At 42.6% G+C, this 17,842-nt stretch overlaps 1 protein-coding gene across 8 annotated transcripts in view; it reads left to right on the plus strand.

The window, feature by feature from the left end:
• Nucleotides 1-17,842, plus strand: part of DPP8 (dipeptidyl peptidase 8) — a 47,519-nt gene that overhangs the window by 8,180 nt on the left and 21,497 nt on the right. For 6 of the 8 annotated variants that reach the window (XM_058155935.1, XM_058155937.1, XM_058155933.1 and 3 more), the window contains exons 3-10: nucleotides 3,420-3,532; nucleotides 5,648-5,821; nucleotides 6,579-6,747; nucleotides 8,873-8,983; nucleotides 10,505-10,633; nucleotides 10,887-10,948; nucleotides 13,101-13,201; nucleotides 14,014-14,191. In XM_058155935.1, coding sequence (XP_058011918.1) covers nucleotides 3,420-3,532; nucleotides 5,648-5,821; nucleotides 6,579-6,747; nucleotides 8,873-8,983; nucleotides 10,505-10,633; nucleotides 10,887-10,948; nucleotides 13,101-13,201; nucleotides 14,014-14,191 — 1,037 coding nt within the window. The remainder of the gene's footprint in view (nucleotides 1-3,419; nucleotides 3,533-5,647; nucleotides 5,822-6,578; nucleotides 6,748-8,872; nucleotides 8,984-10,504; nucleotides 10,634-10,886; nucleotides 10,949-13,100; nucleotides 13,202-14,013; nucleotides 14,192-17,842) is intronic. The other 2 variants (XM_058155939.1, XM_058155938.1) reach the window with 1 other exon arrangement.

The raw sequence follows: 17,842 nt of genomic DNA on the forward strand, positions 1-17,842 counted from the left end.
TTTTCGGCACAGAGTGCCCAAACCAGAATGTGTGTGAATGTGCACATGGCCTTAGCGCCGGAAACCCGAAGACCAGCTGGCTGGTGAGCCTGCGCGCCGACCAGCTGGTCTTCGTGTGTCCTGGACCACCAGAAACCCGAAGACCAGCTGGCCGGCACACACATGCCTGGTTTTTGGCTGCTTTTTTTGGCCGTTTGCAGATCGTTTTTCGGGCTGTTTTCAGGCTGTTTTCTGGGCCATTTCAGGCTGTTGTTGGCCTGAAAAATAGCCTGAAAACAGCCTGAAAAATGGTCTGTTTTTTTGCCGTTTTGGGGACCATTGTCAGGCTGTTTTCCAGAGCTCCAGTGCCCACAAAGACCAATGCGCACCAGAAACCAGAAGAGCAGCTGGCAATGGTGCGCGTGCCCACAGAGAGGGCTCTGTGCGTGCCACCTCTGGTACGTGTGCTGTAAGTTCGCCATCACACGACTGGAGTCTTCCAGTACTTGATGGGTTGTCAGAGAGAAGAGGGACTCAACCTATTCTCCAAAGCATCTTTTGAGGGCAGGACAAGATATAACAAATGGAAACTTACCAAAGAGAGATCCACCTTAGAAATAAGGAGAAATTTCCTGACAATTAAGCTTCCAGAAGTTGTGGATGCTCCATCACTGGAAATTTTCAAGAAAAGATTGGAGAACCATTTGTCTGGAATGGTGTAAAGTCTCCTGCTGTGGCAGGGGGTTGGACTAGAAGACCTTCAGAGTCCCTTCCAACCCTATGTTCTGCTGTATGAGTTGCAAATGAATGGGGATAAATAGAACCTGAAAGTAGGAAAGAACATTAGTTAAAACACTATTAATGTGCAGTAAAGGACTAATGATTGCCTCCTATTATTTATTTATGCACTCATTTGCCATGGATAAGCCATCCCAGTCTGTTGTAGCACAACAATAAATAGAAGACAGTAGACAGAAGACAGTAAACAAGATGAAAACAAAAAATGACATGGTCAACCAGAACATCATGAAAGAAAGATAGTAACATCCATTAGAAAAAAATGATTCAACCGCAGAACATAGTATAATGATAGGTTTGGAAGGGACCTTGGAGGTCTTCTAGTCCAGGGGTCTCCAACCTTCGCAAATCTAAGACTTGTGGACTTCAACTCCCAGAATTCCTCAGCCAGCTTTGCTTTGCTTTGCTTTGCTAGCTGAGGAACTCTGGGAGTTGAAGTCCACAAAGTTGCCAAGGTTGGAGACCCCTGTTCTAGTCCAACCCCTGCTCAAGCAAGAAACCCTACATCCAGGGGTGGGATTCAAATAATTTAACAACCGGTTCTCTGCCCTAATGACCAGCTGGGTAGGCGTGGCTTGGTGGTCATGTAATAACTGTGTGCGCGTGGCCAACTCAACATCACTCACGTTGATGGGCACGTCACCTTAGCTGTTACAATGTAATAAGGGTTAACCGGAGAGGCAGTTTCTGTAAGCAGGGCAACAAAGATGAGGCTAGAAACAACTCCAGAATGTTTCCTTCCTGCCTTCCTTATAGGATTAGCCCTGTAAAGTGGGAAAAAAACAAAATAAGATTTTTCAACAACCGGTTCTCGGAACTGCTTAGAACAGCGGTTCTCAACCTGTGGGTCGCGACCCCGTTGGGGGTCGAATGACGATTTGCCAGGGTCACCTAAGACCATCGGAAATATGGGAAATATACTTGCGAGTCGAAGAATTGTGAATTCGGCTTCAGGTGCGATGAATTAAAAAAGAGAGAAATCTTTGCTCTGATGTCTCCCTCTCAAGCCAGCTGCAATCACTCCCAATCACTAGCCTAATCTGGCTTCAGGCGCCATAAACTTAATAGGGGAGGAGTCTCCGCTTTAATGCCTCCATCCTCAAGGCAATCGCAAGCAGTTTAGATCGCTAGCCAATATGGCTTCAGGTGCGATAAATTCAAAAAAACATTGCCGCTTTTTTCCCCTTCTGCGGCTGCTGAGGCACGCTGAGATCGCTGCCTAAAAAAAAATAATTTTACGGTTGGGGTCGCCACATCGTGGGGAATTGTATTAAAGGGGTCGCAGCACTATAAAGGTTGAGAACCACTGGCTTAGAAAGTTAACAACCGGTTCTCCCGAATAGGTGCTAAATGGCTGAAGCCCACCAACTGCCTACATCATTCTGGACAAATGTCTGTCCGGGTACCATTCTTTTGAAATAGTCACCATTCTGGCTTGGGATGTTAAGAGTTTGGTTGAAGAGAGCCACATCAATCTTGTGGCGGGTGGAGTATTCCTATGGGCTGGTAATGTGAGAAAGAAGATCCTGGGTTCCGCCAGGAAACATGGTTTAGTTAAAGTGAACTGGAGCACGTGAGTGGAGCAGGCAAGTTCCTAGATAATCTCATCATTGCGATTTTAATAATTATTTTTGTTGCTTTGTATCATCCATCATTGTTTTCTTTTTAAAGATAATAGATTTAAATAATAATTGAAAAGGAAGCCAGAACAGAGTCTAGAATAAAGAGAGGTTGAAGGCTGCAAAAAGAGGCCTTTTCAGTCCCTTCCCATTCCCAAATTTATTGATTTAGTTGTCAAACTTGTATGCTCTCCAGTCCGCCAAAGGCATCTCTAGGCACTTGACAACTCTGTGCTCCTCATATCCACCTTTTGCTGGGTCTTTCCAAAGATGCTTGGAAAATTAGATCCGCAATGCTGAAGGCCATCTGGTTCGGTTCTTCTTTTTTTATTTTAAGTGTTGTTTTTGTTTCTCTTATGATGGCTCTGGTGATATGAAGAATTCTTATTTGGCTGTTCTGGATAGGTCTCTGAGTCTGCCTGGGATGTTAGCACTAGCAAATAAATGTATTTATAAATCAGCTGGTTAAGGCACTTGCTGGTTTCTAAGCCCATATGACAATTTCGGCTTGGGACTCTGGTAATGAGAAGAAAAACTCAGTAGTTTTTTTTCTTCTTTTCTTCCTTCCTTCCTTCCTTCCTTTTTTTCCTTCCTTCCTTTCTTCTTTCCTTCTTTCTTTCCTTCTTTCTTTCTTTCCTTCTATCTTTCTTCCTTTCTTCTTCCTTCCTTCCTTCCTTCCTTCCTTCCTTCCTTCCTTCCTTCCTTCCTTCTTTCTTTCCTTCTTTCTTTCTTCCTTTCTTCTTTCTTTCTTCCTTTCTTCTTCCTTCCTTCCTTTCTTCTTTCGTTCTTTCTTTCCTTCTTTCCTTCTTTCTTTCCTTCTTTTTCTTCTTCCTTTCTTTCTTTCCTTCCTTCCTTCCTTCTTTCTTTCTTTCTTTCTTTCCTTCCTTCTTTCTTTCTTTCCTTCTTTCTTTCCTTCTTTCTTTCCTTCTTTCCTTCCTTCCTTCCTTCCTTCCTTCCTTCCTTCCTTCCTTCCTTCCTTCTTTCTTTCTTTCTTTCTTTCTTTCTTTCTTTCTTTCTAATTAGCCATGTCCGGTGAAAACAGGGAAAACACTCTTTTTTATTCCGAAATCCCCAAAACGGTTAACAAAGCTGCCATTCTTATGCTGTCTTGGAAGCCTCTTATAGACCTCTTTCAGGTATGTCGTTTGGTTATTTCTTCCCTTTTTAATCCCTCATCTTTTTCCCCATCCTAAAGGTGTGCTACAATTCCTATCTGAATCCCTGGTACAGAGGTGAGGGGTCAAAAAACTCAAGATGGAACCCAGGGGTTCAGTCGCAGGGGTTCAGCCAAAATCTTGACTTTTTCAACCCCTCCTCTGAAACTGCACCGATCAGTTGAAAGCATTGTCTAAAACTTTTGCTAGATATCTTGGGGAATGGGACAACTTGCCACGACAAACTCACCATGGTCAACTCACCATGGCTAACTTATCATGGCCAACTCACCATGACCAACTCACCATGACCAACATTGCAGCCAACTTGTTAAAGCCAACTCATCATGGCCAACTCGCCATGACCAACTCACCACGGCCAACTCATCACAGCCAACTCATCATGGCCAACTCGCCATGGCCAACTCACCATGGCCAACTCATTGCAGCCAACTCGCCATGGCCAACTCAATGCAGCCAACTCATCATGGCCAACTCGCCATGGCCAACTCGTCGCAGACAACTCATGGCCAACTTGCCTTGGGACAATATAACAATTCTATTTAATTATCTAAAAGAAATATTTTTTTAATTTTTGCCATTTACATTTTATTCTGTTCCTCCTTTTGCATCATTTCTTTAATGATTCTGTTCCACCAATTCTTTGATATTAGTGTAACTCTTGTCCTCAGTGAGTTGTCCTGTGGCAAAATAGCTGTGGCGAGTTGTTCCGCAGCAAATTGGCTATGGCGACTTAGCCATGGTGAGCTGGCTATGGTGAGCTGGCCGTGGCGAATTGTCATAGACCCATATATTGATAGTGCTAACAGTTGTTCTTGCTGGCTACTTTCTTCACATTAAACATGCAAAACACAGCCTTTCTCGTAGGCTGTGTTTAATTTTAATCAATAGCCTTTATCTGAGCTGTTTGAAGGGTTTGCTTTGGATCACCAGCTTTGAAATCAGGGAGAAGTTTAACAGAATAACTGAACTGGAAGGGACCTTGGAGGTCTTCTAGTCCAACCCCTTAATTCTTAATTGCTTAAATAAGAGCAGCGTTGTTATTATTTTGAAGTAATTCAAATGAAGTTAAATACAGGTAGTCTTTGACCTACAATCACAATTGAGCCCAAAATTTATCTTGTTAGGTGAGACATTCGTTAAGTGAGTTTTGCCACATTTTGCAACCTTTCTTGCCACGGTTGTAAAGTGAATGACTGCAGTTGTTAAGTTAGGAACACTAAGTGAATCTGGCTTCTCCATTGACTTGTCAAGAAGGCTGTAAAAGAGGATCACCTGACCGCCCACCCCCCAGGACACTGCAATCTTCACAAATGCGATTCAGTCGCCAAGCGTCTGAATTTTGATCACGTGACCACAGGATGCTGAAATGGTCACATGGGTGAAAAATGGTCATAAATCACTTTTTTCAGTACTGTTGTAATTTCAAACGGTTACTAAACGGATATGTTGTGGCTCCCGTCCCTGAACCTGGCCCCATGCCAGAAAGTGACTCGGAGCCGGGCCTGCTGCCAGAAAGTGACTTGGACAGTGAGGGGGAAGGGCCATCAGGACTTACCTCGGAAGCACCGGCCTCCATAGATCAGCTCCAGGAGCCAGAAGCAGGCCAAGCAAAAGAGAGAACAAGGCCTCCGTCCCCTGACTCTTCCCCCCCTCAGGCCACGCCTGCAGACCCAGCGGACAGCAATCAGGCTTGGCTCAATCCCAGGTTTCGTAGGCAGGAGAGGCGGGAACAACAGAAGCAAGGGATGGTCAGGCCTAGGAAGTGCTGAGTCATGGAGCCACACCCCACAGGATATAAAAGGCAGCAAGAGCTGGTGTGTCTCTTTATATCAGGCAAATCCACGGATTGACTAGAGCTGAAGGTTGTGACTCACCAGCGTCCTGGCAGCTAACGAGGGCTCTTGGCAGACGCTGGCTTTTTTGCTGCCAGAACTGATAAGAGCCGGCTAATTAAGCCATCGTTCGGACGGAGGCGAGGAGGACATAACAGGATAGTTATAAGTCAAGGACTATCAGCAGTAAACAATTCTAGTTTTCCCGCATGTTCCTTCTGTCCCTCTCCTCTCTCATCAGGCCAGCCTGGATTATGGGATGTACTCGCGAGAGGAGGAGCTGCTACGGGAAAGGAAACGCATTGGCACCATTGGGATCGCTTCCTACGATTATCACCGGGAAAGTGGCACCTTTCTATTCCAAGCGGGCAGTGGGATCTACCATGTCAAAGATGGCGGCCCAAATGGGTTTACGGTGAGCGGTTGTGGCAGATTGCTGACATACTTAATACTACTTCCTCCTCCTGTTTTCCCACAACAACAACACCCCCTGTGAAGTGGGTTGGGCTGAAAATGAGCGACTGACCCAAAGTCATCCAGCCAGCTTTCATGTCTAAGGTGGAACTAGAACTCACTGTCTCCTGGTGATTGGCCCAAAGATCAATCAAGGTCAGTCAGTGAATAGGCATAGCAACTAAGTCAGCCAATGAGGGCTGTTTGGAAACTGAAACAATTTGGAGCCTGGGCGTGGTTTAGCTCTGTAACTCTGAGTCTGTGCAAGAGGAACAAAACTGAAACTGTTCTCTTTTCTGCCTGTCTTTTTGCCTGTAACTACTACCACGTTGGAAAATCTGCTTTTGGTATTGTATATTTATTTCATGCATTATTATGGATATAAAGAGAAGTTAATGAGTCCTGCTGAATCAGTTACCTGTGTGTGTTTTCTGGATTTGGTTGCTGTTGCAAACTCTGACAACAATGAAATGTTTTTAATTTTGTTCTTGTTTCTCTTTGTTTTAACCAAACATTTTCACAAGTTGTCTTGAAGTCTACATGAAGGGGCTTTGTTCTGACAGATAGGTTTATGTTCTCCAGTCTTCTGGAGGTGTCAAAATGTTGGCCCATCTTGTTCAACGTGCATTCTGGGCTGCTCTTATTTCACTCAATACTCCTGGGGAGGCAAGTACTACGTGCTTCAAAAGAGCCCTTTCCATGTCCTCTTACCATTACAGCAACAACCTTTGCAGCCCATTCGCGTTGAGACCAGTTGCCCAAATATTCGGATGGATCCGAAGATCTGCCCCGCAGACCCCAACTGGATCGCCTTTATTCACAGCAACGACATCTGGATCTCCAATCTGGCAACCAAAGAAGAGCGGAGGTTAACCTTTGTACATAAAGGTGATGCTGGCTGACCCATGGTTTGTTGAATGATTGTTTATTGAATAAAGTAGAGTTGACTGGATGTGCAGAAATGAATGATATTTTGGAGTAGCAAAATGGATGAACCAAACCAGTGGTGAAATGCATTTACCTTCACTGCCGGTTGGGGAGTGTGAGGGTGCGCACTTCTTCTGCGCATGCGCAAAGGGTCAAAAATGGGATGTAATGATGTCCTGGCAGGTGGGCGGAGCCTCCCGCTGCTGACGCTACTGGTTCACGCGAGCCGGATAAATCCAGCCGGATTTCAACTGCTGAACCAAACTCTTCCCCCACAAGCCAGATAACTGCAGAATTATTAACGGGAACCAATTAGACCAAACCATGATTTATTTACTTATCCCTGATTAGTTTCATTCTGATTTTAAATCATGATTGGGCTGTCCTTCTCTGAATGTGTTTTTGGGAGTTCCCAGCCTGGGCTCTTCAATGTGGTGCCTCTGAATTCCCAGTGTGTTGCATGTTACTTAAAATTTAAACTCAGTTACAGGTTGTCCTTAGCTTACAACCATAATAGAGCCTGCACATCATCGTTTTAAGTCATGGTAGTCATAAATTGGCTCACCCAGATGACCGATCCAATTTTACAACCTTTTTTTTCCAGCGGTCGTAAATGTTGGTTTTCAGCAAAATGCTTGTAAAACATAGTTGCATGTCTGCGACCATAAATACCGTCCAGTTGCTAACACCCAACATGTGATTGCATGATTGTGTGTGTGTGTGTGTGTATGTGTAGAGCCATTGAAACTTTGGAACCAGATTATAGGTACACCCAGGGAGGTCTGTCCTAACTTCAAACTTTCCTTAAAGTGACCAATTGTAAGTGGAGGAATACCTATATTTTAATTTCTTGCAATGAAAGTGCATATAATCAGGTGTGGGTCACTTAACAGCCACCTTGCTTAACAGTGGAAATTTTGGTCCCAACTTTGGTCGTAATTTAAGGACTACTTGACGTTGGGTCCGTACAGAAGGAAACGCTTGAGCCTCCTAGCTCCGTATTACAAAACTTTAGGATGCAGAGGATGAATGCATTCCTTTCCTAGGGAGTCTTAGCAATTCTGGGCAGCATAATAGCAGTGGCATTTAGACTTCTGTACCGCTTCACAGTGCTTCACAGTCCTCCCTAAGCAGTTTTACAGAGTCAGCCTCTTGCCCCCAACCAACTGGGTCCTCCTTTTACCCATCTCAGAAGGATGGAAGGCTGAGTCAGCCTTGAGCCAGTCAGGATTGAACTCCTGGCAGTGGGCAGAGTCAGCCTGCATTTATAGCCACTGCGCCACCATGGCAATAGAACAGAACAGAACAAGAATAGAATAGAATAGAACAAGAATAGAATAGAACAGAACAGAACAGAACAGAATAGGAAATGGAATGGAACGGAACGGAACGGAACAGAACAGAACAGGAAATGGAATGGAATGGAACGGAACGGAACGGAACAGAACAGAACAGAACAGAACAGAATAGGAGATGAAATGGAATGGAATGGAATGGAACAGAATGGAACGGAACAGAACAAAACAGAACAGAACAGGAAATGGAACGGAATGGAATAGAATAGAATAGAATAGAATAGAATAGAATAGAATAGAATAGAATAGAATAGAATAGAATAGGAATTAGAAATAATAGAAATAGCACTTAAGACTTGCTGTATATACCACTTCCCAGTGCTTTTACAGCCCTCTCTAAGTGGTTTACAGAGTCATCCTCTTGCCCCCACCAGTCTGGGTCCTCCTTTTACCCATGTCAGAAGGATGGAAGGCGGAGTCAACCTGGAGCCTGGTGAGATTCAAACTGCCAAACTGCTGGCAGTCAGCAGATGTAGCCCGCTGTACTGCACTCTAACCGCTGTGCCCACTGGTGGGATTCAAGTCATTTAACAACCGGTTCTCTGCCGTAATGATTTCTTCCAACAACCAGTTTGCCAAACTGCCCAGAAAGTTAACAACCGGTTCTCCCGAAGTGGTGCGAACTGGCTGAATCCCACCACTGGCTGCACCACTGAGACTCAGAATGGATGTTTTGCAGCTTGCATCCGTCCTTTATCTTTTTTCTTTTGCCTCGTATGTTGCCTGCACAGAACATGCCAGCGTTGAAGAGGATCCCAAGTCGGCTGGTGTCGCTACCTTTGTGCTACAGGAGGAGTTTGACAGATACACGGGTTACTGGTGGTGCCCAGCAGCTGAACCAAGTAAGTAATCCCAGTGGGCAGCTCGAGAAGTTTACTTAAATTGCCTGATGTCAGCCCTCTCATGTTGGCCTATTAGAACAGAAATATACGAACGTGCAGAAATGGATAGATTATCAATGGAAATGAAGGAGAGGGAAGATACTGAGTACTATCGAATATTTATTTATTTATTTATTTATTTATTTATTTATTTTGTCACAACAGTATATATAAGCATAAGCATGAAAATAACTATATAATATATAAGCATAAGTATGTAATAACTATATTAATTGGATATAATGAAAGGAAACAATAGGACAGGAACGGTAGGCACGCTTGTGCTCTTATGTACGCCCCTTACAGACCTCTTAGGAATGGGGTGAGGTCAATAGTAGACAGTTTTCGGTTAAAGTTTTGAGGAGTTTGGGAAGAGACCACAGAGTCAGGTAGTGTGTTCCAAGTATTAATAACTCTGTTACAGAAGTCATATTTTCTGCAATCAAGATTGAAGCGGTTAATATTAAGTTTAAATCTATTGTTTGCTCTTGTTTTGTTGTGATTGAAGCTGAAGTAGTCTTTAACAGGAAGGACATTGCAATAGATGACTCTATGAGTTAAACACAGGTCCTGTCGAAGGTGGTGGAGTTCTAAGTTTTCTAAACCCAAGATTTCAAGTCTGGTGGGATAAGGTATTTTGTTGTATTCAGAGAGGTGGAGAACTCTTCTTGTAAAATATTTCTGGACACATTCAATTGTATTGATGTCTGAAATGTGGTATGGATTCCAGACAGGCGAGCTGTATTCAAGAATTGGTCTAGCAAATGTTTTACACGCTCTGGTTAGTAGTGTAGTGTTTCTGGAGAAGAAACTATGTAAGATTAGGTTTACAACTCTTAAAGCCTTTTTTGCGATGTAATTGCAGTGGGCTTTGGCACTTAGATCATTGGATATGAAAACTCCAAGGTCTTTAACAGGGTGGGGGTCATCTGTAAGGTAATGTCCATCGAGTTTGTATTTAGTGTTTAGATTCTTTTTTCCAATGTGTAAGATGGTATTCCTGGCTGGAGAGTAAGCATAAAACTTAAGGGAGATTTTTGTCATGAGACTGAATTCTGAATAGAAGTTAAGATAATTTAAATAAGAATGTTAGTTTAAGATACTTAGAAGTAGAATCTGTATATAGAGGTTAAATAGGATAGAGATACCGATGTAAAAAAAGCTGTTATGTGTAATGTAATTTTGATGCGTTTATCCTTGTTTGTTTTGTTTATTTTATTTTTTTGTTTTTGTGTATTGTGTTTTTTTTTTTTTGTATTGTGTATTTTAACTTTTGGAAATTTAATAAATATTATTTAAAAATAAAAAGAAAAAAAGAACAGAACAGAAAGGCTCTCAAACTCATGAATAACAAAAGTACATTTTACTAAAGCTAAGTTCGGTTGTCTCTTGGAAGGTAAACCATCAGACAGAATCTGAGGTCAGGCAGCTGTTGTGCAGAAGTCAAATACATTGGTCTTTCTCTGGTTTCTCTCTTGGTAGCTGTTGGTGGAGGAAAAATCCTTAGAATTCTGTATGAAGAAAACGACGAGTCGGAGGTGGAAGTTATTCATGTCACATCCCCCATGCTAGAAACCAGGAGGACAGATTCTTTTCGGTATCCCAAGACAGGTTAGAGAATCTAGTGGGATATTCCAGAAAGGGCCCAGCGGTGCCCTAAAACAGTGTTTCTCAGCTACTTCAAAATGTGTGGACTTCAACTCCCAGAATTCTCCAGCCATTCTGGGAGTTGAAGTCCATACATCTTGAAGTGGCTTGAGGTTAAGAAACACAACCCTAAGCATCAGGATCTGGGTACCAACTGAACTTGGAGAACAATCTTTAATTCCTCTATAACTCTTCATGGTTTTTTTTCTTCTTCTAGGCACTGCAAATCCCAAAGTCACTTTCAAGTTATCTGAAATAACCATTGCATCTGATGGCAAAGTAAGCTGGCTCTGTTTTTTTATGTCTCGAACAGTGGTGGGTTGCTACCGGTTTGCCACAGTTCGGCCGAACCGGTAGCTGCGGCGGCAGGAGGCAGAAGCGCCACACGCATACGCGAGCACGCATACACAAGTGAACCGGTTGCGGCGGGATTTTGAACCCGCCCCTGGTCTTGAATAAATGTCTATACAGTGTGATGCCTTGTATTGTTTGAATTCTGGTGCATTGAATCAACTGTAGGGCCCTGAGTCACAAGGCACCTCGCTGTAATCCATAGAATAGAATAGAATAGAATAGAATAGAATAGAATAGAATAGAATAGAATAGAATAGAATAGAATAGAATAGAATAGAATAGTGTGATTGGACACACAAGGAATTTGTCTTGGTGCATAAGCTCTCAGTGTACATAAAAGAAAAGATACCTTCATCAAGAATCATAAGGTACAACACAGAATAGAATAGAATAGAATAGAATAGAATAGAATAGAATAGAATAGAATAGAATAGAATAGAATAGAATAGAATAGAACAGAACAGAACAGAATAGAATAGAATAGAATAGAATAGAATAGAATAGAATGAATTCTTTATTGGCCAAGTGTGATTGGACACACAAGGAATTTGTCTTGGTGCATACGCTCTCAGTGTACATAAAAGAAAAGATACTTTCATCAAGGTGCAACACTTAATAATAGTCATAGGGTACAAATAAGCAATCAGGAAATAAGCAATATCAATATAAATCATAAGGATACCAGCAACAAGGTTACAATCATACAGTCATAAGTGGAAGGAGATGAGTGATGGGAACGATGAGAAGATTAATAGTAGTGCAGACTTAGTAAATAGTTTGACAGTGTTGAGGGAATTATTTGTTTAGCAGAGTGATGGCATTCAGGAAAAAACTGTCCTTGTGTCTAGTTGTTCTGTTGTGCAGTGCTCTATACCAGGGGTCTCCAACCTTGGCAACTTTAAGACTTGTGGACGTCGACTCCCAGAGTTCCGAATTCTGGGAGTTGAAGTCCACAAATCTTAAAGTTGCCAAGATTGGAGACCCCTGCTCTATACCATAGTTTGGTTCCACATTGCACAAAGCCACAACATGGTTGATTTGGCCTTCGCACATCACACAAATTCAAGAGTTGGCGCTGATGACTTAACATGAACAAGTCCCTCTGGTTTATAGGGTAATTAGTGGTGATTTCAAACTAGGGCTTAGTAATGTGATGTTTTGGGACATGCCAAATTATGGGTTAATTTGAAAAACATGCCCAGCCACTTGGTCGGGTAATGGATGAGAAGGAAGAGATCTGTCACAAGGCAGGATCAGGAAATGTTTGGAGATTAAAAGTTGGTTAGAATGGGGGAGGCACTCATGTCGAAGTCTTATAAAAATGTTTTTCAAACTTGGCAACATGAAGATATGTGGACTTCAGCTCCCAGAATTCCCCAGCCAATCCATATATGCTGGCTAGGGAACTCTGGGAGTTGAAGTCCGAAGATCTTCAAGTTGCCAGGTTTGAAACACGTGTGTTATAGAAGGTCATTGCATCTGCAGGAAAGACAAGAACTTCCCTTCCCTTCCTTCCTTTTTTTTTTCTTCCCTTCTTTTTCCTTCCCTTCCCTTCTTTTTCCTTCCCTTCCCTTCTTTTTCCTTCCCTTCTTTCTGCTTCCCTTCCCTTCTTTCTTTCTTTTTCTTATCGTTCTTTCTTTCCCTTCCCTCCTTTCTTTTATTTTCTTTTTCTTTTTTCTGCTTCCCTTCCCTTCTTCTCTTTCTCCCTCCCTTCTAAGTGGTTCTTAACATTGTACCAAATTTAGGGTTAAAACTCTCAAGGTTTTCTAAGTTTCCTGTTTGAAAATAGCAAATTGTGTATGGCTGAGGAAACTCCAAGGAAAACAGAAAAGTAGGATGATGGGCTTTGTTACAGACAATTCCTGCCCTAAAGATTCAAAATTAACATAGTGGGAACCAGTTAAGAGCCTTACAAACTATGAAACCTGGGAAGATTCCTGGAAAGAGATTATGACCAAGTTCTATTATTTATCCAGAATTTATTTTTCAGTCGTTTTTCATCCATGCCTCTTAATATATTTTGGAGAAAAGTATTAGTAGTTTTTTCTAATTGGTGTTTTTCTCCTCTTCCCTGAAGATTTTGGGAGCTGTTGACAAAGAACTGGTCCAACCCTTTGAAATCTTATTCGATGGAGTAGAATATATCGCCAGAGCAGGATGGACACGAGAGGGAAAATAGTACGTATTATATATTTATATTATATTATCCATTTGCTCAGCTTCTTTCTGAGCCCTGGTGGTTCATAGCATCCTCGGGTTGGAAAGGAGCATAGAGATCTTCTAGTCCACCCTTACACCCAGTGCGAGAATCCTCAGACCTGCCTTGGCTGTCCAGTCTTTTCTTGAATGTTGTTGTTGTTGTTAGTTGCAAAGTCGTGTCCGACCCATTGTGACCCCATGGACAATGTTCCTCCAGGCCTTCCTATCCTCTACCACCCTCTGGAGTCCATTTAAGCTCACGCTGATTGCTTCAGTGACTCCATCCAGCCACCTTGTTCTCTGCCATCCCCTTCTTCTTTTGCCCTCCATCTTTCCCAGCATTCGGCTCTTCTCCAGCGAGTCCTTCCTTCTCATTAGGTGGCCAAAGTATTTGAGTTTCATTTTCAGGATCTGGCCTTCTAAAGAGCAGTCAGGGTTGATCTCCTCTAGGACTGACTTGTTTGTTCGCCTTGCAGTCCAAGGGACTCGCAGGAGTCTTCTCCAGCACCAGAGTCCAAAGGCCTCCATTCTTTGGCGCTCAGCCTTTCTTATGGTCCAGCCTTCACAGCCATACATTGCAACAGGGAACACCATCGCCTTGTCTATAGGCACTTCTTGGATACCACTTTTCTTGAATACCTCCAGTCGTTGAAGCCCCATAACTTCAGGATTTTCCTGGCCCATCAGTTCAGCTCCAGGAGATAAAACGTCAAGTAATACCTCAAGTAATATTGTAATGGTGGTAGCACCATCTAAGCACCATTTTCTGATTCGCCCTCCTTTCTGCTTAGCGCGTGGGCCATCCTGCTTGATCGTTCTCAAACCCGGCTGCAGATTGCTTTGCTTCCCTCAGCCTTATTTATCCCCGTGGAAGACGATGCCATGAAGAGACGGAAATTAATCGATGTCGTGCCTGACTCCGTTACCCCCTTGATCGTTTACGAAGAAACAACAGACATCTGGATAAACGTAAGGATGCATTCCTTCAGGGTAGGCCCGCTGAGGTTTTCTAGCTTTGGATGGAATTGTTGGTCCGGAGAGATAGAGGGGAAAAACAATCAGCTAATGAAGTTTGACAAGAAAGCTTTTTCAATAAACAGGAAGAGTTGGTTAGATTAGGCAGGAGCTGAATGTGGCATTGACAGAAATAGAAGGGACTTCTTGTGGCCTCTCGAGCAGCCAAATCAGAGGAGGAGGAGGAGGTGTGGGAGTTAGGATCAGCATCAAGGCAACCTGAGAGCTCCGAGGGGGAAGAGCGAATATGGAGCTATCAGAGAGAGAGAGAGACAGAGCCTGGGCCGTCCATCGGCCCTCAGATGCAGAGTCAACAGTCCCCAACTCTGGAAGTGGCTGATGAGGAACAGAAGGAACAGATGGGTCCAGCGCCTAATGCGCAGATGCCCGGAAGGCAGAGGGAGAGGAGAGCAGTGGAAATCTATGGGCCGGTCCTTGGGACAGAAGAGCCACTGCTGCTAGCGAGGCCTCACCCTAGCTCTGGGGATAAAAGGCAGGGGGCAGAGATGAATAGATGGGGCAGACAACTATTCATCACCCGGCTGGACAGACTTGTTAGTCTTTTGTGAGAGAGAGAGACTTCTTTGCTGGGCTGCCGGCATGCCTGATAAAGGAATTGTTGATTGATTACAGAGGGTTTGTTGTGTTTGGGGAGCTGGGTCAGAACAGGACTTTTGAAAGTCTACATGGTTAGTCATGTAGACAGAGCTACTTTGGTTTAGTGGTGAAAACACCAGGCTAAAAACTGGGAGACTGTGAGTTCTAGTCCCACTTTAGGGATGAACGCCAGCTGGGTGACTTTGGGCCAATCATCAGGAGACTGTGAGTTCTGGTACTGCCTTAGGCAGGAAAGCCAGTTGGGTCGAATGTTGTTTGGATATACACTTTGTTTTACAAGTAGTTAGCTGTTGAACAAATATAGATAATCCTTGACTTACCACCCTGGAATTATGGTTATAAATTCTGCTGATTATTAAGCTGGTCCTCACACGATAAGACCCAACTGTTTAACTTTTTGCAGGAGTGGGTGTCATGAAGTAAAAGTCAAAGTCATGAAATGAATACATTGTCCAGCCTGGGTGTTCTTTGCCAGAAACCGGAAGTAAAAAACTGCTTTCCGTCAAAATGCATCATAAATTTGTAATCATATCACTTTGGAAATGGCTGCAAATGTAGGAGGATTGCTGAGCACTTAAAATGGGATCTTTTGACCACATTTGAGGGCTACAGGTCATCAGAACTTCAAACCCAGGTCATAAATGGCCTTGGGGAGGTCTGTCATAATAGAATAGAATAGAATAGAATAGAATAGAATAGAATAGAATAGAATAGAATAGAATAGAATAGAATTTTTTATTGGCCAAGTGTGATTGGACACACAAGGAATTTGTCTTGGTGCATACGCTCTCGGTGTACATAAAAAGACAAGATACATTCGTCAAGAATCATAAGGTACAACACTTAATGATAGACATAGGGAAACAGTCAATATAAATCTTAAAGATACCAGCAACAAAGTTACAGTCATACAGTCATAAGTGGAAGGAGATGGGTGATGGGAACGATGAGAAGATTACCGTATATACTCGAGTATAAGCCGATCCGAATATAAGCCGAGGCACCTAATTTTACCACAAAAACTGGGAAAAACTATTGACTCGAGTATAAGCCGAGGGTGGGAAATGAGGCAGCTACTGGTCAATGTAAAAAATAAAGATAGAGCCAAGTAAAATAACATGAATATTTATTTGAACGAAAAACAATAAAAGTGCAAAAGGGGGAAGGAGGATTCCCAGCTTTAGAAAATTTAGAACTACGCCGCCTTTGGTATGACCTGAGCATAGCTCATAAAATTATCTGCTACAATGTACTTCCTATCAATGACTACTTCAGCTTCAACCACAACAATACACGAGAACACAATAGATTCAAACTTAAAAGTGAACCTCTCCAATCTAGATTGCAGAAAATGTGACTTCAGTAACAGAGTTGTTAATGCCTGGAATGTGCTACCTGACTCTGTGGTCTCTTCCCAAAATCCCCAAAGCCTTAACCAAAGACTATCTAGTATTGACCTCACCCCATTCCTAAGAGGTCTGTAAGGCGTGCATAAGAGCACCAGCGTGCCTACCGTCCCTGTCCTAATGTTCCCTTTAGTTGTATTCCTTTTATGTATTCAATTCATGCTTATATTTATATAATTATTTAATATGTATTTGACAAAATAAAATGAATGAATGAATGAATGAATAGAATAGAATAGAATAAATTTTTATTGGCTAAGTGTGATTGGACACACAAGGAATGAATGAATGAATGAATGAGTGAGTGAGTTACTTCAACAACATTGTCTCACAGAAATTGACAATACAACTGCAAGCATGAAAATGAGTCCTCCTTTAGCTTCCAAGGGACCAGGGTGCCTCTGAAGGTCAGTGCTCTAAGCACTAAGAACCCAGCACAAATCTAAGCCTGTATGCACACCAATAGTGAAAATACCCTGCACAGTGTGTCTTGGCAGAAGGTTAATTTTCATAGGCGTTGGGGTGGCTCTTTTTTTTTTTGGCAGGGCAATAAGGGTCTCTAATATCATTAAACCCAAGTGTGAGGAAAAAGACAGCAGCTAAAATGTTAAGGCCAGTTGTGTGACCTTCTCCAATACAGTTGGCCTGGCTGTTTGCCAAAACTTAAAACACCCTCCCATCCCCCCTCCCTGCTAAAGCTTCTTTCTTAAAACAATTGTGGTCTTTGCCTTTCATTGTGCCAATCGACTTTAGAAGTCTGTGTGTGTGTGTGTGTGTGTGTGTGTGTGTGTGAGAGAGAGAGAGAGAGAGAGAGAGAGAGAGAGAGAGGGAGGGAGGGAGGGAGTGCAAAAGGGGGAAGGAGGATTCCCAGCTCTAAACAAAGGGAAATCCCGGAATGCCAGCGCGAAAGGTGGTGCTCACGTTCCTCCTCCCTTGCTCAAAAGCCCCAACATGATATTGGAATTGGATGCCATTATATACCTGCTGAGGGGATAATTTGAATAACTTGAAAGATATAAAAGCTCTAAACATATTTGTTTAAAAATCTAAAATCTATACTTAAAATAAATGAATATAAAGTAATAAAGTTCTTTAAAGTTGTAATTCACTTTGCTGCTGAAAAAGAAAAGAAGCTTAACACCTTAAATGGTATTTATTAACTGAAATATCATCAAATCAAATATATAATGAGGTATATTATAATGACCTTTGTTTTCAGAAAGAAGCATGATGGAAGTTTTTCAATAAAGGGAAATATAGATAAAACTTAGTGTCATGCTCATATATCATCTTTACAGATGTTGTTAACACTATACTATGGCAGCATATGATGGTACAATGTTTCAATCAATTTCAGGATGAAAAACTCATCAATGAGGAGGAGGAGTATAATTTATTAACCTTGTATGATATCAGTTTCTCAAGGACTCTAGAAGGACCCGAGGAAGAAATCTCTGCCCCCTCCCCACTTTCCCTTTCCAACCCAGCCTTCCAAGGGGACCTTGAGGGAGAAATCTCTGCCCCCTCCCCACTTTCCCTTTCCAAGGCAGCCTTCCAAGAGGACCTCTCGAAAAGAGCGAAA

Source organism: Ahaetulla prasina, chromosome 13, assembly GCF_028640845.1.
Source record: "Ahaetulla prasina isolate Xishuangbanna chromosome 13, ASM2864084v1, whole genome shotgun sequence".
NCBI lineage: Eukaryota > Metazoa > Chordata > Lepidosauria > Squamata > Colubridae > Ahaetulla > Ahaetulla prasina.